At 36.4% G+C, this 16,400-nt stretch overlaps 1 protein-coding gene across 1 annotated transcript; it reads right to left on the reverse strand.

Annotated features, from left to right (window-relative positions):
• Positions 1-9,269: 9,269 nt before the first annotated feature.
• Positions 9,270-10,217, reverse strand: LOC112420078 (uncharacterized). Its single transcript, XM_024778699.1, has one exon. The coding sequence runs from the start codon at positions 10,215-10,217 to the stop codon at positions 9,270-9,272; it is 948 nt and encodes a 315-aa protein (XP_024634467.1).
• Positions 10,218-16,400: the final 6,183 nt, after the last annotated feature.

The following is a 16,400-nucleotide window of genomic DNA, read 5'->3' on the forward strand; positions in this document are numbered from 1 at the left end:
TGCTTCAATACAAGAGAAAGAAGTCAGCTGGCTGACTAAGTATGCTTCTTCACCATGGATTGTAACGAGTTTTCCATTCTTCACAAATTTCAACTTCTGATGTAAGGTGGAAGTAACCGCACCCGCATCGTGTATCCACGGTCTTCCCAGCAGACAACTGTAGGATGCATTAATGTCCATCACTTGGAAGGTAATTAAGAAATTCTCAGGGCCAATGGTTATCGGCAAGTCTATCTCCCCTAGCACATTCTTTCGAGATCCGTCAAAAGCTTTGACCAAGAAAGTACTCCTCCTCAAAGGGGTCCCTCGGTAGCTCAACTGATCTAGAGTTGTCTTGGGCATTACATTGAGTGAGGAACCGGTATCCACCAACTCATTTGATATCATGTCTGATTTACAATTCACTGAGATGTGCAAAGCCAGATTGTGACTCTTTCCCGCTTCCGGCAACTCTTCTTCACTAAACCAGAGGTTGTTACAAGCAGTAATATTTCCCACTATGCCGTTGAAACGGTCTACCGTAACTTCGTGGTCAACATACGCCTGCTCCAGCACTTTCAACAAGGTATTCCTGTGAGCCTCAGAGCTTAAGAGTAATGACAAGACAGATATCTTCGAAGGAGTCTGCAGCAACTGATCAACGATCTTGTAGTCGCTCCTCTTTATTATCCTCAGAATCTCATCTAAGTTCGAATCCTCTATAGATTTGCCGGACTGGTTCACATCTGTAGCAATGGGCGAAACAACGGTTGGAGTTGCTTCTTCAACTGGTGGAGTGATTGGCGTAGCTACCTTCTTCTGAAATAACGGCGGACGGACTTTCCCGCTTCTTAGCGCTGCAGAAGTCCCTTCAACAGTATTGCTTACTGTGGCAAAGGAAGCTAGAGGCACCTCTACTCCATTTTCTATCATAGTAGCATTGTATTTGTATGGCACTGCCTTGTCCGAAACATAAGGAATTGGTCCTGGCAACCTTATCACCAAAGGCTCAGCATTCTTCTTCAAAGGCAAACTCTTGACAGGCGGATCGTGAAAAACTGGCACAATCACGCAAACATCACTGACAGTCAGAAAATTATCATTCATCAAGTTTTGGATGTCGTCTTGAACAGCATGGCAACCCAAAGGATCACGGAGGCATCCTAGACACTTGGCATGATCATGGCTGAACAGAGAAGCTTTGCACAGCTTGATGTGCAGAGGCACCAGAGGAGTTGCGACGTTGCGGACATCAAGTCTTGGAGCTTCCTCACACACTTCAATCATATTCACAGCGGCATGATTTGGGAGAGGATTGTCGAGGACATGTGGGACATTATTCTCAAAAGTCAGCTTTCCCTGATCAATGAGCTTCTTCACGATATACTTCAAAGCATAACACCCCTCGACATCATGACCTAAGGCACCTTGATGAAAATCACATTTGAGATCAGACCTGAACCTTGGAGGCAACGGATCAGGTGGAGGCTTACCCTGTCTAGTCGTGCAGTGTCCTCTCTGGAGTAAAGTTGGAAGAAGTTCTGCATACAACATTGGTATAGGAGGAAAAGTTGGTCTGGTATATTGCTGCTGCTGCTGTTGTTGTTGTTGTTGTTGAACCGGCAACTGTTGTTTCATCTGTTGGGCAATTGCATTGACGGGCACTTGAGGTTGACCCGGTGGCAGAGGGTACTGATGATAAAACGGTGGGAAGAAAGGATGCTGAGAATACGGCATGTATGGGTATGACGGAGGCATTTGAGTTGCATTGATAGGAGCAACGGTAGCCATGGATTGACCGGCTCCAGCTGACACCATCCCCACTTCCGTTTCCTTCTTCTTGTGGTGTCCATTACCATATCTCTTCGACGCATTCACAGAGGATTCAGCTTTCTCAAACACAATGATTCCATCCCTGACGGCTTCCTCAAGACGGGTTCCCATAGTGACCATCTCCGAAAAGTTGTTCGGGGCAGCGATGATCATTCTCTCAACATAATCTTTCTTCAAGGTCTTTAAGAATGTCTGGGTCATTTCTTCTTCATCTAAAGCAGGAGTGATACGGGCAGCTGCCCCTCTCCACCTTTGCGCATATTCACGGAAACTTTCTTCCTTTTTCTGAGATAGGGACCTGAGAAACTCCCTATTCGGCTTCAATCGAGTGTTAAACCCGTAGTGGCTCTTGAAAGCAGTGGCTAGCTCATCAAAAGTATGGACATCATCTTTGCTCAGACTAGTATACCACTCCGCAGCGTCTTCCATCAGACTGTCTTGGAAGTAATGGATCATAAGGGAATCATTGTCCTTGTAGTTGCCCATCTTCCGGACGTATTTGACAATATGATTTTGAGGACAAGTCAGCCCGTTATACTTGTCGAACTCCGGGACTTTGAACTTTTTTGGAACATCTACCTTCGATACTAAGCAGAGATCCTGGGTTTTAATGGAGTCTCCATTTCCCCTGTTGGCCTTAATTTCCCGTCGGAGCTCTTCGGCAAGTTCTGCCATTCTCTCTTCCATAGTTCCGGTTGTGGCAATACTCCCGTGGTGCGCATTAGCATGGACAAATAGAGGCACCGTATTCACAATGGGCTCGGTAACAGTTGTTGCAGCTTGAGTCAAGGCGGTACTAACAGGAGTTAAGTTTGCCCCTGAGATTGGGCCACTGTTGGTAGTACCAGAGGTCCCTGCCCCCGTATTAGCAGTATAGTACAGCGGAAGTCCGTAAGGATACCCGGATGGCATGATAAAGCGGGGATCAGTTGTTACTGTAGGAGTCACATTTGCAGCTGTAGAAACTACGGGAACTGGTTGTTCCTGAGCAGCCAACAGAGCAGTCATAGCATCATGAGCTTTGGCCAATTCCTCCTTTAAAGATGCCAATTCGGTACGGAGTTGTGTGTTCTCTTCTTCCATAGCCCTTTTCTTCCTTCTGTATTCTCTGGTTCGATCGGTTCTATCAGGTTCGTAAATCCTCTGAGCACGAGCCACTTTTCACACTGAGGCAGAGAAACCAGGAGATAGTGAGCACTTGGAAGCCTTTGTGACCAATGCATGATGCATATGATGCATGATATGCAAATGCAAATGCGAAAGACTTATTTTTTTCATCGAAGGATTTTAAACAAATTAGAAATCTTGCAAATAATCAAAACTACATAGCACTTTCAAAAGGAAGACTTTGAAATTTCAACAAGATAAACAAATGAAGCCCTCAAGCATAGGAAGTAGTCGGAGGATCGTCGGACTCGGAATCTGAATCACAGTATCTGTCAAAGAAGTCTCGTCGTCCTCTGGCTCTCTTGGAATCCCTCATAAGCAGCTCGTCTTTCTCTTCCAATTCCCTCCGGGCCTTAGCTAGTTCTTTCTTCAACATCAGATTCTCATGAGTCTTCTGCTCATCTCTACCATCCAAAGTCATGATTAGATTCTCGGCTTGATTGTACCGAGCTTTCCACACTTGCTTCTCACGACTCTCCATAGCTAGATGCTCCTGATACATATCCTGAGTCGCGGGGAGTAGAGGTAGAGGCATGGATGGAGTAGACGAAGACACGTATCTCATAACTGGATAAGGCATACCAATCTCCTCAGCTCGATCTATCACCCACTGAGTATAAGCCTCATGAGCAACACCGGATCTCACACCTAGATGCTTCACACTCTTCCTTCGAACCTTGGACCAAGCATCCATGAAAGCTTTCCTTTGTCCTGTAGGGGCATTCGTGTAGAAGAAGAACTCTGGAGATGTGGCAAGATTGATGGGCTTCGACTTCATAGGGAAACCAAACTGTCTCATAGCAAGCTCGGGGTTGTAGTTAATTCCTCCACGAGTACCAAGAAGAGGTACATTGAGAAAGTCTCCACAACCCATAATGATTTCCTTCACTTGAGCGGCAGGAGTGAGCCAGACGACCTCATTAGGAGTGAGGGCCATAATCCGCTGCGAGTAGGACCAGTTTTCCGAGTTATCATGGAAGGAACTCGGAAGGTGCGAAATAAACCACCTATACAAAAGAGATATGCAGCAAAGAATATACCCACGGCCCTTGAGAGTCCTGTCATGAATGGCGTGGTAGGTATCTGCTAGCAAAGTAGGAACCGGGTTCTTGGAATGAAAGATCTCGATAGCATTCATGTCCACGAAGTTGTCGAGGTTCGGAAAGAGAAGGAGCCCGTAGATAAGCAAAGCAAGAATAGCCTCGAGTGTATCCTGACGAGTAGTACTGAGATTAGCCTGATCATGAAGATACTTGGAAGTGAACCCCCGGATGTGGGACTTGGTAATAAGATGGTTAGAGACGTCGGAAGTCTTGAGGTAGAGATCCTTAGCAATAACCAGAGGAGTAAGGGGAGTCCCGGGACCGGTGAAAGGTGTCTTCTCGGCTATAGGTAAACCCACTAGATTGGAGTAAGCCTCGAGAGTAGGAACCAACTGGAAGTCCGGGAAAGTGAAGCAACGGAAGCTCGGATCATAGAATTGCACTAGAGTGTGCACTAGCTTCTCGTCCACATCGGTTCGGAGCAAAGTAAGCAATCCCCCATACTGGAGTCGGAACCCTGTTTGACTCTTGACCTTGAGTGCCAACTCTCTCAAACTAACCAAATCCACTTCCTTGAACTTGTAGCACTTAGTCTTCTTCATACCTGTGGTTATTTACAAAAATTTCCATTTGTTTAAGCCCTTCGATGAATGCATGAAAAAATGTTTATGCATGAATGCATGTATGCATGATTGTGTTGTTAAAGAACAAAGTGGGTTGAGTTTCAAAGTAACGGGGCCACGGATGGACACGGCGTCCGGTGAACTAAGGCTTTGGATAGTAGTAACCAAGGTTCTAACACAGTTCCCAAACTGCAACCTCTCTCACATATATCATGGTAGTACAGGACGACACCCGTTCCGTGATTATTTGTGAGAAGGTCTAGTTTGAGTGTAGTATCGCGTGACGACTAAAGTTTGAGACAACACTCAATTTAGCCACCGCACTACGTCCTAAAAAGGCTAGGATGGGTTTGGTAACTACGGTTCATAGCTTCGTCGAACAATTGAAAGTGAAGTGCCTAAGCATGACAACACACGCCGACAATATCACCTTCAAAATGCCTCAGCTATGTGAGATTGATCGCATAATCCAATACACGAGGCAACCCCCGGATCGAATTGTCGATTATATCTCTACCTAAACATAAGTTCACTCAGCCCGGGTTAGGACTTTTGATATTCTCACCCCACACGTCAAATGAAAGTAAACAAGTATTCACATATGTAAGCAATAAAACAAAGCGTAAATATAAACTAAGGAAAACTAGGCGCGACCCGCTAAGAAGTGTCCCCAGTGAAGTCGCCATTTCTGTTATGATGGTTTTTGGGTGCCAAGCCATTAATTGGACTTGAACCTTTCGACCGTTGATATCTCTCTTTTTTCTTGGGAAGGGAAAAAGGAGAAAAACCCTTAAGTTTCCGAATTCGGGGGTCATTTTCGCTACGGGAAGGTGTTAGGCACCCGGAGCGATTATGGTATTCCATAAGAACCGCTCTCCTAAGTTTATTTCTACGCTTTAGTTTTATTGCTTATTTTGTAAAAAAGGAAGGTGTGATTAGTTAAGAATGGGGGGTGAGGAGAAGTAGAATTTGATTTTATTTCGGCTTGGAGGAGTTTTGACTCATTGCCTACGTACCCTTTTAAGGGATCAAAACCGTTCGTAGTTCATTCTCAAAAAAAACTTTGTTTTTGTTGGTTGATTTTAAGTTTGAAAAGAGATTTTGAAGAATAGAGATGAGAGGCCTCAAGGGCATGAGATTTGGAAAGTGTGAGGTGGAATTAGTCATTTTGCAAAAGTAAAGTCTAAGGAGGATTAAGGTTTATCGAAAATTTTACTTAAGAAAATAAAAGGGAAAAGTTATTGGAGTTTTGACTCCATTTTTTATAAAAATATTTGAAGTGAATTTATTTGCATATTTTTTGGAAAAAATGGATTTTCTCTAAGTGTTCGAAACTAAGCGTTCATCTAATCATGCAATCCTAGCCATACATCTATGCATACAATCCTAAGCATACATCTAGGGTGAGTGTGTGCGTGTCGGTGCGTCATAGTGTCCATAGTCCATATTACAAGAATTGCCTAAATACATTCTATGGCCTCTTTGCCAAGCTACAGACCAATGATAACAAATTACATCACCAAATGAATTAAAACTTGCAAAAAAAAATAAATGCTAGGCTTAAAGAAAGTGGAGAGTGGAGAGGGTGGTGGAATGCTATGAAATGTATGGCACATGAGATGAAATGGTTAGTAATCATAAAGCACAAAATAGTAGGAAATAATCAAAAGGAAATGCATACAAATGGCAAAGAAAAGGTAATAAAGTGGCAATAAACCTAAAAATTTTGATGTGATACCTAAAGGTGCTTGTAACCCATAATCATCACATCATGGCAATTTTGAAAGAAATTTTGTTTCAAGCCATGACATGAAATTAATGGAAACACATGCAAGCAAGGTATCACACCAAATTCATAGAGAAATTTGAAACTTTATTCTCTAAATCAAACACTTGTTGCTTGTAAAACAAGAAATCCATAAAATCATATTCAAAAACAGCAAACAAAAGCACATTGAGGCATATTCATCACCATATTAGGCATCATTCATCCATGTCATAATATCAAAGTGTCAAGAACAAAACATAGCAAAATGCATACCAAAAGTGTAAAAACACATAGAATTAGTTCATGCCATTTTAACATTTTTTACATGCAAGAAAACACCATAAAAATATCAAAAATATACCAAGAAACAACTAGGATTTTTTAGGAATTTTTTTGTAAAAAAAAGTGAGCAAGAAACAGGTTCAGATAGCAAAAATAGGGGTGCAGACAGCAAGAAAAAAGCAAGAAATGTGCAGAAAAATAAGCCCAAACCCAAAGCCCAAAGCCAAAACGCAGGGAAGTACAGAGACCACACGATTGATCCAGGGTCCTGAAACCCTAGATCAAACGGCCAGGAACAAAGGGGATTGGACCGGTCCTGGACCGGTCCGGTTCACTGGCTATATAAACACAAGGGGACCGGTTTTTTCATTCTCTTCCTCTCCTTCTCTCTCTTCTCTCATCCTAGTGAGAGAAGCTCCCACTTCTCTCTTCCCTCTCTCGCCGGAAACCTCAAGGAGGAAGATGAGTCTTCATCTTCTCCGGTGAAGCTTGTTCTTCCGGCGCGGTGGCCGGCCACCCCAGGGTGGCGGCGCCGCCGCCGGAGTTGAACAAACTCCTCCGTTTTCAAAAATTTTCACATTTTTAGATATCCTTTTTGGTCACAAACACGAATCCGGCACTGGTTTTCTCACACGAGGTCCAAATCTCTGTAGATCTACACTTTTGTTCGCGGTTTTGAAAAGATTTTTCTTGATTCTTTTTAGTGTTTTATTGAATGAAAGTTGCAAATCTGTGTTTGATTCGTGTTTGTTACCGTTTCTGAGAAAGAAAGATGAGTTTCACGTGTTTACCTGTGATTTTTGACTGGAGATTTTGAACAAGATCTTCGGAAAACTTGGTTGTTGGTGCGGTTTGTTGATTCTCTGGCTTGGATCCGAAAATAAATCGGTTCTTCTCTCTTTCTCTTTGCTGGTCCGAATCGGTTCTTTCCTTCTTCTTCTCAAACTTTCGGATCCTTCGCGATCGTGCTTGGATTCGTTGCTATTGGTGACGGATCCGCACTAGAATTGTGAAGGATTCGGTTCGATGATGATGATTCTTCAATGAATCACTGAGAACTGTGACGAATTTCAATTCTGGAAAATTTTCTAGGGTTTTTGTTCTTGGTGATTTTCTATGATTTTTCTGTTTTGATCTGTAACTGAATGGAGAGAGAAAAGAAAATGTGTTTGATGAGTTGGCGTGTAATCATTGCTTCTGAAATCTGACTTAATGCTTTTATAGCTGACATGTGTGCATTGGAACCAATAGGAAACTGACATGTGGCATTGGACTGAGAAAGGGGGCGCTGCCCTATAATTCTGACTTGAAGGACCTTTCTGCAAAAACAAAGAAATTGAGGACTAAACTGCAAAATAATAAAAAAGGCTTGAAATGAAATAAAAAAACAGTTTGGACAAAATGCAATTTTGGGACCTCAATTGAGGGACCAAAATGCAAAAAAAAAAAAAAAAAATTTGAATAAAAAACGTAATTTGACCAAACGTAAAGTGAAACAAAAATAAAATTGACAAAACGGACTAAAACGAACCAATGACCTAAATGAGGTACTTCAAAGTAACCTCTCTATGCCAAAATTTTGTGTGAAATGACCAAAATGCCCCTAGGGCTAAAAATGACCTAAACAGAGCCAAATTGACTTGACACTGACTCAGATGCAAGTTTGAAATGAATTTAACAAGGTTTACTGATGAAATGCAAAAAAAAACAATCTGAAAAGACTCAAAGACGGTCACAAGGATGAAAATGGGTCCCACTGCAGGAAATGACCAAAATACCCTTCCGTATGACTTTTTTGTAAATTTTGAAATAAACTGTAGAAAAAGCAATGTAATGATTCAGAGACACTTTTGAATGACTTACAAGACAAGTAAAGACATTTCGAAAGGTTTTATGCAAGAAAAACATAGGTAAAATTGTGATTGAAAATACTGCGAGGCAGAGACAATTTGAACTGTGCAGTTGAAATTTGATAATTGACAAAGTTTGAAATGAAATTGGGCCCAGTATTTTTAGGTCCAAAAACAGGGTATAACAACCAGCATAAATTGCCCTCAAATTTGAACTCTTTTCAATTTCCCTATCAAGTCTTCTTAAGGGCTTGGACATAATGTCACCTTTATAATCTTCTACTTTTTCCCTAAGTGTTGCAAACCTTGCCATCAAATAAGTTCTTATCTATTAAAACATGGTTATGATAGGCTTACCTCTTTGAAGTAGAATGGTACCATTAAAAGATTCACTGTTTGTTCATAAGTACATCACACCTAGAGTAGAAAGGAAATGCATGCTTACACCAGTTATTAGTAGGGATATTCATTAACCATTCGTAAGCCTCTTGTTTCTCCACCTTTATATGTGCCATTTTTTCCTCCCAAGCTTCAAAATAAGTACACTTAGCAGCTGTAATCATCAAATCCCTCAATAGTGTCCCTCCCCCAAATTTCTTTTTAAAATAAGTACACTATGCTCAGTTCCTGGCAGTTGCTCTTCAAAAACTTGAATCAAACCCTATAAAACATCAATAAAAAGGTTAACTAATAATACCAAAAAATAATCTTGTTTACATAATAATTAAATAATGTATACCTTCTGTTGATCTGATATAAAACACCATATTTTTTCCCCAATGTCCTGCATCAGTAGAGTCATGAACCAGCTCCATGAATCCTTAGATTCTGTTTCAACAACACCAAATGCTAAAGGTAGGTACTGATCATTAGGATATTTGCCTACAACAATCAACAATATGCCTCCGTATTGATTCTTCAAATGGCATCCATCCAATCCTATAAAAGGTCTGCAAGCATTGTTAATGGCCTTTTTGCAACCATCAAAACAAATATAGTATCTTCCAAATCTTGGTTGTAATCCAGGACCAGAGGTTTCTATGTCCAACTTAAAATTATTTCCTTTGGATGCCCTCTTAATCTCAGCACTATATGACCATAACAAAAAGTATTGCTTGCTAGAGTCTCCCTCAATTAATTGCCTAGCAAGCTTTCTAGCCTTAAATGCTCTTGTTCCCGGGATTTCAACTGAAAACCTCTGCTTTATATCATCTACAACATCATTGATCTGCATTTTATTATTCTTCATTCTGTCGAAAACCCTTTTAGCAACCAAGTCTGCCTTCGCATTCTTATTCCAAAATGCCCATCCACATTTATGCTTAGGGAATAGAGTCTTAATCCTAAAAGTAGTTGTCCTTACAACTCTACTACACAAGACAAGGTACTTACACTTATCCTTTTTTTTGCATACAACCCTACATCTTCTAGCATCATTCTTTTTGAATCTTACTTCCTTCCCGTTCAAAACATTATGATCAAGTATTGCACTTTTGAACTGCTTCAATGATGAAAATTCCATTCCTACCTTGAATTTAAAATTCTTAGTCATTTCCTCATCTTCCCTAAACCTGACTATTGCTGGCCTACCTTCACTGTCACTACTGTTATCTGAGGCACTATCAAGTTCATCTGTCAAATACTCATCCTCTATTACATGTTCTTTCTCCATTTCTGGTGTGATTAAACATCGAGTAGGTCATTCTGAGTTTGGTCCATTAGTAGCAGCATCAACAACAATAATAACACCATCAACATCATCTTCATTCTCATTGTTAGGGTCAAGTTGGGGTTCTGAAATGACATTATTAAATCCATCATCAAACCTATCATCAACCCCAGCCATCCTCTCTTCTTCACTGTCATTAAAGTGTGTGCCTTTGATTGAATCACCATCATCACTACTAACATCTCCATCATCGTTGTCTGCTTCACCAACATTGCCTTCAACTTCATCCGCCACTACACCCTTTCCCTTTCGTTCCCCGATAAAATCAGCAACATTTATACCATTTCCTAAATTCACCTTAGGTTCAACATACAATTCAACATCACACTTCTTATCACGAGCATAATTAGACATTGCAGTTGCATCAGTATCATTACTGAATGGCTTGAGGTCTTCATCCAATGAACCACTCTCATGTTTCCACCATAACCTTACTAACCCTTCATCAAAAGTATCATCCATTTCCTTCATGATGTCACGAGCCTCAAAGAATGACCAGAAGTCTTAGTCTTGCCCTTTGTATGCATACACATCCCCGCCTTCATACCTTAGATTTGGGTCTTTGACAAAAAAACCCTTTGTAAAGAATACAAATTTGAATAAAACCATCTGTGATAAGGGAAAAAGGTCCTGTTAATATACACATAAATAAATACCAAACAAATACATACACAAATACCATATACACAGCTGATATTGTACAAATAACATATAGCTTCCTAAAAAGAAATATCATATACCATACACAACTGATACTGAACAATACATTCAATAAATACCATGTACGCAAATACCATATACAAACTCAAATACCAACCATACATATTGTACTTTTAGGATGTATAATATACATATACGACATATATTATACTATACTATACTTTAGTCACTGTGTAGAAATTCATTAAATATTGCAAACCTAAGCCCTCTAACATCCCCACATGTTTCAGTCTTGAAATTAAAAAAAAAGCATTAGAATCATACCCAACCCCACCACAACATATTATTAATGCAACAAAACACATGTGGGGGACCAAACTGTAGATATAAAGAAATGCCTTCACTCTAATCAACTAAAGCTTTCACTTTTGCACTGTTCTATAATTGCTATACAACAGAGAAGGGTTTCATATTCGATTGCGATTTTTGATTCAATTGCGGTTACTGTTTGAGCATTGATTGTCGAGATTTGGGTCAATTTTTGATTTAGGGTTGCAGCAGCTTTGACTTCAGTAAGAACGAGAGACTGAGATATGGTTTTCAGAAAAATGAACATCTTAAGCAAAAAAGTGACGTTTCATTCAACATAAAAAATAAATTAATTTCAGTTTTTTTTAATTTCTTTTTTAATTAAATTTGTTGATTATCCTACGTGGCACTGTTAAAAACTATACAGTCATTAAAAAGTGACAGCTTGTCATCGCCACGTCATCTGACACGTCAGCACCGTTAGACCCATTTAACAGCAGGGACCAAAAATGTGGATGGAAAATTTTAGAGGGACCAAAATTCAAAGGAATATTTTAGGGAGACCAAAACGAAAAATTGGATATATTTATAGGGATCAAAAACATATTTAACCTTTTTTTTTTAATGAAAAATGACGTCGTATTAAAGTGTTTTTCTCCTTGAAATGATTGACATGTTATCTTTTCGTTATGGAGTATTTAATTTAATTACCTTTTTTATGTTTTACTCTTTTCTTTAATTATAAACGGGGAGGACTAGGTTACCCTCTCTTGTTTAGAGGGTAATTTACCCTCTCATGATATCAACCAATCAAAATGTAATATACATAGGTAACATTAAATGTCAAATAAATGAGTAGATTTTTTCTAAAAATAAAAAAGTTAATCTTAATTTTTTTTTTTTTTGAAGGAGAGTTAATCTTAATCATAAGATAACTTTTAATACTTTTAATTTTTAGGCAAAATAGCACAATTAGTCCCTTAACTTTATTTTAGGCAACACTTTCGTCCTTTATATTTTTTTTTTGTCACGGTTTAGTCCTAAATGTTATAAAATGACAATATCTTATCAATTTTTATGAGATTTTTGAAAGAAATTTGATTTTCTATGCTTGTATGATGAAGATTTACGTTTAACTATGAGTTTTATGATTTTTTTTAGAGTTTTTTATTATTTTTTTCATGAAAAAGGATAACTATGTTGTTATTTTATAACATAAAGGACTAAATCGTGACAAAAAAAAAGATAAAGGACGAAAGTGTTACCTAAAATAAAGTTAAGGGACTAATTGTGTAATTTTGTCTAATTTTTATTTAATTTTTTTTAAACAACAAATGATTTAATTTTTTTATTTTATATTAAGGTGTTCAATCTTAATTAATTTACACTACAATACTTATGACAAATAAAATTTTACATCAAATTTCTTTCATCTAGATCTCCTTAAATTCATCATTTACATTCATAAAATTTCTTCCATTCTAGAACCCCGAACGTGAGAATAAAAACATCTCCTTCTTTCAAATTTCTTCTTCTTTATTCTTCCATATTGATCAATTTTTGTTTCTTTTTCATTCTTCTTTCCATTTTGATTGTTCAATTATGTCGTTCCAAATTGCCGCAATTTCCAATTATCGTGAGAATTGTCGTTGTTTCTAGAACCGCGTCAGGTATCGTGACTAATTTTTTTTTATTTAAGCAACTAATCTAATAAAATCTGTTAACACGCATAGACCTGTCTCACTATCAGCAAAAACCTTTAAGTCCAAATAAAAGAACAAAAGCCTCATCACATAACCATTTCAGCAGCAACCAAAAAAATGCTAGCAAACTCCCACAACATCACAGCGGCAACACCTGCTAGCAGCCCTCAAAGTACAACTGATGATTTACTCAATTGTTATAATTAACTACCTCACAACCAAGAAAAATCAAATCAAAAAGAAAAATTAAGTCATCATATCTGACGTTGTACCAGAAATAACGGGAATTCTAACGATATTTGAAATCATGACGATTCTCACAAAAATAGAAAAATGCGACAGTTGGCAACGACAAAATTGAACAATTAAAATGGGAGGAATAAATTTTATGAATATAACTGATAAATTTAAGGACATTCAGATGAAAGAAATTTGATATGAAATTTTAATTGTTCTAAGCTAGTCATGTAGTGTAAATTAATTAAGATTGAACACCTAAATATAATTAAGGCAATATTACATTATGGGTCTTTATCTTATTTATTTGTAACACTTTAGTCCTTTGTCTTTATTTTTTTCCGTTTAGGACCTTTATCTCTCTTAAAAGCACATATACATCTTTTTTCGCATTTTTTTAATTAAAAAATACATAATTTTATTTTTAAAATATATTTTTATCAAAACTGAAAAATATTCAAAAATATAACATCTTCATATTCTTCCTTTGAATCTTCATCATCTTCTTTAAATAAATAAAAAATTCTAATAAAATATATCTCCAAATATCGTGAATTAATGTCATATTCACCTCAAATCTTATTTTAAACACAAAAATCAAAATCTTAATTTCACAAATGTTGCAAGGCGGATGGTGGAGGCTTAGTCACTGGCGGAAGGGTTGGGTTTTACGAAAGTTAAGATTGTTCTGGAAACAACAAAATTGATGTGCAAAACTACAATCAATTTTGGGATTATTTTTATGTCGGAATTGAATATTGAGTTAGAAAATAATAATAATAATAATAATAATAATAATAATAATAATAATAATAATAATAATAATAATAATAATATACAGCGTGACAATTTATATGACTAATTTTTTTATTTTTTTTTGTGATGAAACTAAATCTCTTTCTCTATAGGGTTTGATTTTTGTGTTTAAAAGAAGATTTGAGGTGAATATAATATTAATTCATGATATTTTGAGATATATTTGTGTAGAAATTTTTTTGATTCAATAAAGATGATGAAGATTCAAAGGAAGAAGATGAAGATGATGAACATCTTCATCATATTTCTGAATTTGTTTCATTTTTAATAAAAATATATTTTAAAAAATAAAATTATGTATTTTTTTTAATAAAAAAAATGAGAAAAAAAGATGTATATGTGCTTTTATAAGAGATAAAAGACTTAAGCGGAAAAAAATAAAGATAAAAGACCCAAGTGTAACAAATAAATAAAATAAAGGATCTCTAATGTAATCATGTCTATAATTAAATAAAAATTAAAAGTATTAAAAGTTACCTTATGATTATAATTGATTTTTTTTTTAGAAAAAAAATTGACTCATTTATGACATTTAATGTTGCCAATCTAGATTACATTTTGATTGGTTGATATCATGAGAGGGTAAAATACCCTCTAAATAAGAGAGGGTAATCTAGAAAAAACCATTATAAACACTTTTTTTAAAAAAGTTTTGTCCTTCAATATTACAGCCTTCAATAGTATTGAAGTTTTGTAATTAGAAAAACTCCTATTAAATTTTTCCTTCAATATAGTTAATATATCTTGAAATATTTTTGAAAAGTCAAATTTAATACGAGTTTTTCTAATTACACTCTATTTAATCCTGGTTGCGCCCCAAAATGACAAAATTACCCTTCCATAAAATTTAATTTTCAAAAAGTATCTTTCTTTTTTCTTGGTTACACCCTAAAATCCCTCTTCAGTTTAAGTAGGTCGTGTAAACTTAGTTTCAGTAGGTCATGTAAACTGAGTTTAAGTGTACATACTTAAACTCAGTTTAAGTAGGTCATGTAAACTGAGTTTAAGTGTACATTTAAAAGTTCAACCTAGTTCAATGATTCTAAGTAATCTCAGTTTAAGTATGTACATGTAAACTAAGTTTAAGTGTACATACTTAAACTCAGTTTAAGTAGATCATGTAAACTTAGTTTAAGTAGCTCATGTAAACTGAGTTTTAGTATACATACTTAAACACAGTTTAAGTAGGTCATGTAAACTCAGTTTAAGTAGGTCATGTAAACTGAGTTTAAGTGTACATCTAAAAGTTCAACCTTGCTCAATGATTATACGTAATATCAGTTTAAGTATGTACATGTAAACTTAGTTTAAGTAGGTCATGTAAACTGAGTTTAACTGTACATACTTAAACTCAGTTTAAGTAGGTTATGTAAACTAAGTTTAAGTAGATTATGTAAACTAAGTTTACATGAACCTACTTAAACTGAATTTAAAATTTATATAAAAGGACAATTTTGGTATTATCAAAAACTTTTTGAAAAAATTGGGTGTAACCAGAAATATATAGGGTGTGAATAGAAAAACTCATTTAATACACATTCAGACAATGAACAATTTAATAAGGGATATCAATAGGTATCCATGGGTACCCGTTGAATAAATTTCATACCGATGTCCGTCCTTATACCCATGCGGGTATCTCTATACGGGTAATCCACATGTATTTAGATATCCACGGATATGTCCTCGTGAGTTTGGCTCAGTTGGTTGGGACAATGCATAAATTATGCAAGGTCTCGAGTTCAAACCCTGGCCGCTACAAAAAAAAAAAAAATACTCACAGATATTCGCGAGTACACATCGAATTTTGAATTAATTTTTTTATACAAAGAAAAGTATTTTTTTAATTACCTATAAACTTCAACTTTTAAACATCCATATGTAACATATTTCATTCAAATTATCATAATTCATACCATAATTCAAACAGAATTTGTGATTCTTTCATAATCCCATGTAAATTCACCATACCATAAAGCACACAAAAATAATGATTCTTACATAATTCATTGTATTATCTTATGAATCCTATTGTAATCGATCAATTTTGTTTTAAATATAAATTTAATAATACATCTATGAACCCTAGTTTAGAGAACGGTAATTTAGATCCACCAACTTAACATTAAACGTATAGAAAGCCTGAAAAATGATACTTTATAGAAAGCCTAAAAAAGGAGACTTTTCAATTTAGAGTTTTTTTTACAACCTCTTGGTGCAACATCTTGTTTTTAGTTTCAACATAACTAATTGTTTTTAGTTTCAACATAACTAATTAATTAGAAACCCATTAATTAGCATAGTTTATTCAAATTCATCCCTGCTTAATTTTTTTTAACACACGCCATAGCATGAACGAGCATGACAAATTTCATTGATCTATATATCTTGTACTTCAAGG

This window comes from Medicago truncatula, chromosome 3, assembly GCF_003473485.1.
Source record: "Medicago truncatula cultivar Jemalong A17 chromosome 3, MtrunA17r5.0-ANR, whole genome shotgun sequence".
Taxonomy (NCBI): domain Eukaryota; kingdom Viridiplantae; phylum Streptophyta; class Magnoliopsida; order Fabales; family Fabaceae; genus Medicago; species Medicago truncatula.